Source organism: Orbicella faveolata, unplaced genomic scaffold (assembly GCF_042242905.1).
Source record: "Orbicella faveolata isolate gen_17 unplaced genomic scaffold, um_ofav_v1 contig_2, whole genome shotgun sequence".
In the NCBI taxonomy this organism is placed as follows: Eukaryota; Metazoa; Cnidaria; class Anthozoa; order Scleractinia; family Merulinidae; genus Orbicella; species Orbicella faveolata.
The window spans coordinates 16244707-16250907 of record NW_028301547.1 but is presented as its reverse complement, the minus strand read 5'-3'; the positions used below and the strand labels follow the sequence as shown (position 1 = coordinate 16250907).

Below are 6201 nucleotides of genomic sequence, written 5' to 3'. Positions count from 1 at the left end.
AAGGGGGACGGTTGGCCGTGTATTGCCAAAAAAATACTAATACTATCAAATACTATCAACAGTGTCTGTTGTGTAGACAAGGAAGTGGAATATTGTAATTTATTTGGCGAAATTATTTTATCTGTATATCCCGCTTGCCGAGCGTTCCCGGTCCCCCACCCACCCTTCCCTCATGTCTCGCTTCAAAACGCTTCTGCGCCGCTGACAAAGTTTTGTTGTGTTTGTCGGCTCAGATCATTGTTTTTCTTCAACTGTCCATTCACACATTTCTAGGATATTTCCTTAAGTGTCTGCTTTCCGATCACTTGCATATTAGTGTGTTTTCGTAGCGTTGTATGCACTTTAAGCAATATCAGGTGTTGCTTAACTCATACAGGAACGATTGTGGTTTTTTCAGCGGATGCAACACGGCGTGAGTCCTGGAACTCGCGATATAGGTAGTGTGATTTTTTTTCGTTCACACTTCGCTTTATATAGCCCCTTCAGAGGAACACAAATGGAATAACCGAAAAATTGTTCTTCTTCCATGTCAGACTAGTGTCGTGAAAGACGATTTAGCACTTATTATTATGAGTGAGAGGATTTGACAGAATTATTGACCTCGCGTGCGTCTGAAACTTAGCATAAACATTTGTGAAGCAGCCTTGCATATATCAAATGGCAAAAGATTGACAGCGACGAAGACTATGGTGGACTCTAAGTTTCTCGTGGTGACAACGCTTTGCTATGTGGGGATTTTCGGCGTGATTTTCATCGTTTGTTGTTGCGCTTGGACGCGGCACTTGAGGAAAGAGGGTCGAGGTTATTCTTCGAGACTTCGAAACAATCCAAACAGAAGACCTCATCGGCCACAACTGCCGGAGTACCCACATGTTACACCTTCGACACCGATTTATGCACACCGAGGCAACCAGTTCGCAGAAGAGAATTTCCAAGACGGGAACACTTACTTTCCAGTCGGTCAAAGACCGCAGCATGTTCAACGAAATAACTTGTACCCAATGGCAGGTCATTACCCAATGTTTGCATACCCACGGGGAAACTTACTTCCCACAAGCGTGACAACTAATGTGGATGTAACTCTGGAAGTGAACAGTATGACATACGGAGAAACAAGTCAGGGTGGGTTTTCGGGCGAAGATTTTAGTGACGCCACAAGTTCAAGGTTTGATGGCGGTGAGAGTGCTTTTACAGAAAATTTGGAAGAAAAGTGCCACGACCTAACGCCCAGGACTATTTCGCCTTCTGTCGAGGGACAACATGACGAAAACGAAGCTGAAAGCGACGACTCTAGTCAAGTCCGTCACCTCAAAGAAGTAACCATTTAAAGTCTTTAAAAGGATTGAAATTGGTGTTGAAGAATTTTGCTCTGGGGAATGCAAAATAATATCGAACGAATGAGAAGAAACGTTATATGGTAAAATATAGAAAGTCAAGAAATCGTTGCGTCAAACAAGTTTTTTTGAAAGGGAAATAACTTTATTTCTTCCTGAATGGCCACCCACTGGTTCAAATTGGATTATACAAATGAGGAAAAAGGTAGCATTATTTTACCAAGTGGATGATCACAGTTTATTTGTCATCGTTCATTAGCATATCCTGTTCTTTCTTGTTCCTTTGGGTTAGCGTTTTTCCCAGCTGTGCCACGGAAGCTTATTGCAGCTTTAAATGTTTGGTTAGCATAACTTGAATTGAGAATTAAAGTCTTAGTTAGTGGTAAGCTGTAAGTTATTCAAAGCTTATACTCAGTCAGACACAGACAGACAGTAACAAGCTTCTTGGTTTGATTGGATGGTAAGTTTACTATCTGTGGAGATTACTAGATGAAAATCCACAATCCATACAGATTTAATAACTCTGAAATCCATGGCTGAAAAACAGAACTGATGGAGGTCATGCAAACAAAAAAATTCTTCCTTAAAAAGAATTTTTTTATCTTCACAGTTTTTTTTGAATGATCTTTTTCTTTGGTATCATTTTGACTTCAATTCAATTTAAAATGATAATTTAATGTAAAGTTGTCAACTGATAATGACATATAGACACCTGCTGTTAGTATCAACAGAATGACAACAGAAATCACAACAGGCCCACCAGTTGAATGAATAATTCATCACAGACGAAACAACAGATAAAAAATCTATTCTTATCTTACACACATTTTTTTTGACAAGTAATTTTAAAATTGTGCTATTTTGGAAGAGAGATTTGGAGAATAAGTAAAAAAAAATCTTTTATTATTATTAGGCAACTTTCTTTTTTCGCAGCATCAAATTTTTTAATTTAAGGAAATCTCAAAAAATGTTGAAATTTTATGCTTTGGCAATTTTGTGTTATAAGGTATAAGAGCAAAATAAGATGAAAAATTCATCATAGAAAAAGAGGCTGTTGTTAAATTATACAAATTATCAGTTTTACCACTGCCAAAATAAAATTTTCCACTATAAAATAAAATTTGATTGTTATTAAATTTAATAAAACAACTCTTCTTGTTAAAATTCCATACAGTTAATTTGTTTGCACACTTATTTTAAAACTCATTAACTCCCAAGACACAAAGTTCTAAATGGTAAATACAGGGTAAATATAACCCTGAAATTTTATTTTTCAAAATGTTAAAAAAACAAATACCACAGAAAGTACAATACTATTTCGCTAATTTTGCAAGGTCACACAAAATAATAGTTTTTTTTCTGTGAAAAAATTAGAAACACCTTATCCAATATATAAACAGTACCAGATATATGTACATTTGAATGGTCACATACCAGAGTTTCCTCCTCTGATAGAACAAATACCTAAACTTAAGTGCCAAAGATAGACTTAAGACTTAACTTTACTCTGATGTTACAATATGTAATGTTCTTGTCCAATATGCTACATTGATCTATTTTTTCATTATTTTTTGTTGTAACCCAGAAATGAAAATACAAGTTTTGTTCATAGAAAGAAACTACTATCAGTAACTGTTATTGTTATAGTTTTATTTGACTAATGGAAGATGACTGCAGTAAAGAGAAACACATAAAAATGAAATAAAATATTGCTGGCTTTCCTTGTCATGTAAAACTCTGTTTTGCCCTCCTTTTGGGGTGAGGGGGACTCCACTTCAAGAAAAATTGGGTGAGGGTGTGCAGCCCCCTTCCCAAAACCCTTACCCTATTTATAACCAAAATCTGCAATTTTCAATACCCTATTTATGGCCTGACCCTAAATCAATACCCTGTTTTAGACCTGCCTTATACTTAGTTCCCTAATCAGACTGATGTTAAAGGCATCGTGAAGGGCTTTTGTTGATCCGTCTTATCAATAATGATTAAAAAGTAACTTCTTTTAAAAAACATGCCCAATTCAAGACTGGACTGCAAACACCAGACCCTATTAATTTTATGATCAAGATGGCTAAAATCGATACCCTATTTATGACCAAAACAGCTGAAGAAGCATACCCTTTGCTGCTGCACATACCTATATAGCACATATAAGGGAGGAACCCCCCCCCCCCCCCCAGGAGGAGACCTAACTGGTCAGGAGTATTCTCAAGAGTACCCCTGGGATGATGTGAAGGTCCTATCCCTATCTCCTCTGTAACAAAGTTAAATGCTATATCCCAGACTACTGGGTTGCAAAGCTGACCCCACCCAGTGAGGCATCAAACAACAGAGCATTCAGCTCTAATAAAGCAACACCTTCAAGGCACAAACTTTGCACTGTATTAGTTTGTCACTGGTATATAAAATAAGGGAAGTTGACCTGTGTACTGAAGTAAATTCTTTCACTGACTGTACGATTCTTAAAGTTTGTTCATGCTTCAATCCATTGCCTTCTTGATTCAAACCATTGATAGTCTGTGTGATTTCATTTGAATGGACATATTGCAAGATTTCATCAAGATTCAGAAAGGTCGAGCCAATACATTTGCATTACCCAACCTAATGAAATTTTACATGGTATGTCATGTTTCTATGGCTGTAACTTTTGAGTCAGAGATAATGAAAGCTACTGAGAAGAAAGTTTCAGCTGGGGCTGTTCATTTTAAAATTTTCCCATATTGCAGTGTCAGTGTGGACACTTAACTTGTGCTGACAAGTGGAAGCCATCAGCATTAACTTGAGGGCTTCTTGACACGTACAGCGTTTTGTTAGTAACAATATGACACTATTTGTTATCAGTCACTTCCTTTCCATTTTCAGGTCAGCTGCTACTAGCTCTTTCCCTGTTCTTGCTTTTGATTTTCCTGCATAGTGTTCTTGTCTTTTTTATCTTCTTGTGCATTATTATCCTTTCGTTCACTCCACAAGACATAATCAGGCCTGCAAAGGTACCGTCTTACTGTACGACAATCAAGACATGTCACTACAATGTGTCTCTCTCTCTTCCCTAAGAGAACAATAGAAGTTTGCACAAGGTCACTTTCAAATTATGACAGTTGCTCAAAGTTCACCCCAAGCTGTGTTTAACTCCTTTCAGAGCTTTGGCTCTTTCAATCCAATTGCAAATGGTCATTCCTTGCTATCTTATGACTTTGTTGATGGGTAAAATTAGAGATCCGTGTTGACAGGTTTCAAAGAAGTGAATGATAGTGTGTAAAGCAAAATTAATGCATGGCTGTGTTGGTTACAAATTATAATGGAATGTCAGTTCTTCAAATTAATTTCATCCAAGATCCCAAGACTGTATTAACAAGGTCCCCAGTGATAAGAGTTTCATTAAGGCTCTGGCACCAGGCAAATTATCCAGCTGTAAGGATGATTTTGCTTGCCTGGTTTGACCATCTAGAGGAATGTTTTTCTTATAAAGAATTTCTGTTCCAAAAGTTTTCCCACCTGAGAAAACCAGTTGCCCCCCTGCTGAAAACATTAAATAAATGAAACCCCCGTGGAGGGAAAGAGAAGACATAGTAGACCAAGTGAGAGAGGAGAACCGCAGAGAAGGAACGCAGAGCCTTGGATTTTACATGGTGGAGCCAAGGAAGCAGTTGTTGCATGAGAGTGGCATGGTGAAGAAGGACATCTGAAGCAAAAATATTGAATTCCAGGGGTCACTGCAAAAATGTGAAAAGTGAAGTTCTTCAAAACTGTTCATTCTCAGAAACTTTCCCAGCTGGTCAACATTGGCACTTCAAAGCCAGTTTTATTAGTTTACTACATCATGCCCGTTCTACCTTCCTTTTACTACATTTTTCAATTCTGCTCTATTCCAGTGAGGTAGAGAAATAAAAGAATAATAAAATAAAATACAAAAAAAATACTATCAAGGCTAAGGGTGATATGAACTAGACAGTTTGTTAGCCAGGATACTTGTAATGTCATTACTTACTTCTTACTCTGACTCTAGCAGTGACTCCTGGTATAAGCAGAGCATGACAGTGTTTGCAAGTGGTTCTTTTAATGCTTGGGTCCCTGAAAAAAGAAACAAGATTAAGTAGCAACTACAAAACAATCCTTATTTATCACCATGTCCTGTGATTAAGTAACATTCTGATTTTTCTTATTATTTAATCATGTGAGGCCAAAGGGCCAAAAATGTGAGTGTAAGGCCAAAGGTGTGAGGGTTATGATTTTGCAATCCCAAGAGCCTACTTGCTTATTTGCACAAGAAAATTGTTCACGCAACCATCATGAATACTCCATTATCACCGACCCTCTTCTCCTGCCCCCCCAAAAGAAATATGCACCCCACCCATACCTTTATCAGGCTGTGCAAGTCACATTTCCCTAGTATATAAGTTGATCCATTAAATGAATTAATTTATAGAACTTTCATGGATGTTAATAGTCTTGCTACTTACAATTTAAATACAACTTTCTCTGCTACTGTTTTCATCGTGCTTGCATAAAATCTTGACATTTCGATGTTTTCTGGATTGATAGCTAGAACTGCATGAGATGCCTGTATCAAAGATTAATAATACAAGATAAGATCTGAATCGATTTAAAATTCTTACTTGAGCTCAAAATTATCACAAAACATCTTTTATTCTTTTTACCTACCTGGTGCAAGAAATTTAGCTTTTGACATGATTCTTGATTCTCTGGAGTGGCCGATTTGTTCTTGCGACCCATAGTGACAATATTAGGGCAAAATCATAGGGTAATATTAGAAGTTTTCAATCGACAATGTACTAAAGTTTCTGACGAAATTATTGCAAATAACTAAACAATCTTCTTTGCTAACACGAACCGAAGGGACTGGGTCTGC

General features: G+C 37.2%; 2 protein-coding genes across 2 annotated transcripts; one reads left to right on the top strand and one right to left on the bottom strand.

Annotated features, from left to right (window-relative positions):
* Nucleotides 1-259: 259 nt before the first annotated feature.
* Nucleotides 260-3069, top strand: LOC110049643 (uncharacterized). Its single transcript, XM_089289900.1, has 2 exons — nucleotides 260-437; nucleotides 534-3069. The coding sequence occupies exon 2, from the start codon at nucleotides 687-689 to the stop codon at nucleotides 1326-1328; it is 642 nt and encodes a 213-aa protein (XP_089146026.1). The 5' UTR covers nucleotides 260-437; nucleotides 534-686; the 3' UTR covers nucleotides 1329-3069.
* Nucleotides 2561-6177, bottom strand: LOC110049644 (ribonuclease P protein subunit p21-like). The gene is made up of 4 exons (XM_020755450.2): nucleotides 5994-6177; nucleotides 5792-5892; nucleotides 5320-5402; nucleotides 2561-4380 (listed from the first exon to the last, which is right to left on the bottom strand). The coding sequence occupies exons 1-4, from the start codon at nucleotides 6063-6065 to the stop codon at nucleotides 4205-4207; spliced, it is 432 nt and encodes a 143-aa protein (XP_020611109.1). The 5' UTR covers nucleotides 6066-6177; the 3' UTR covers nucleotides 2561-4204.
* Nucleotides 6178-6201: the final 24 nt, after the last annotated feature.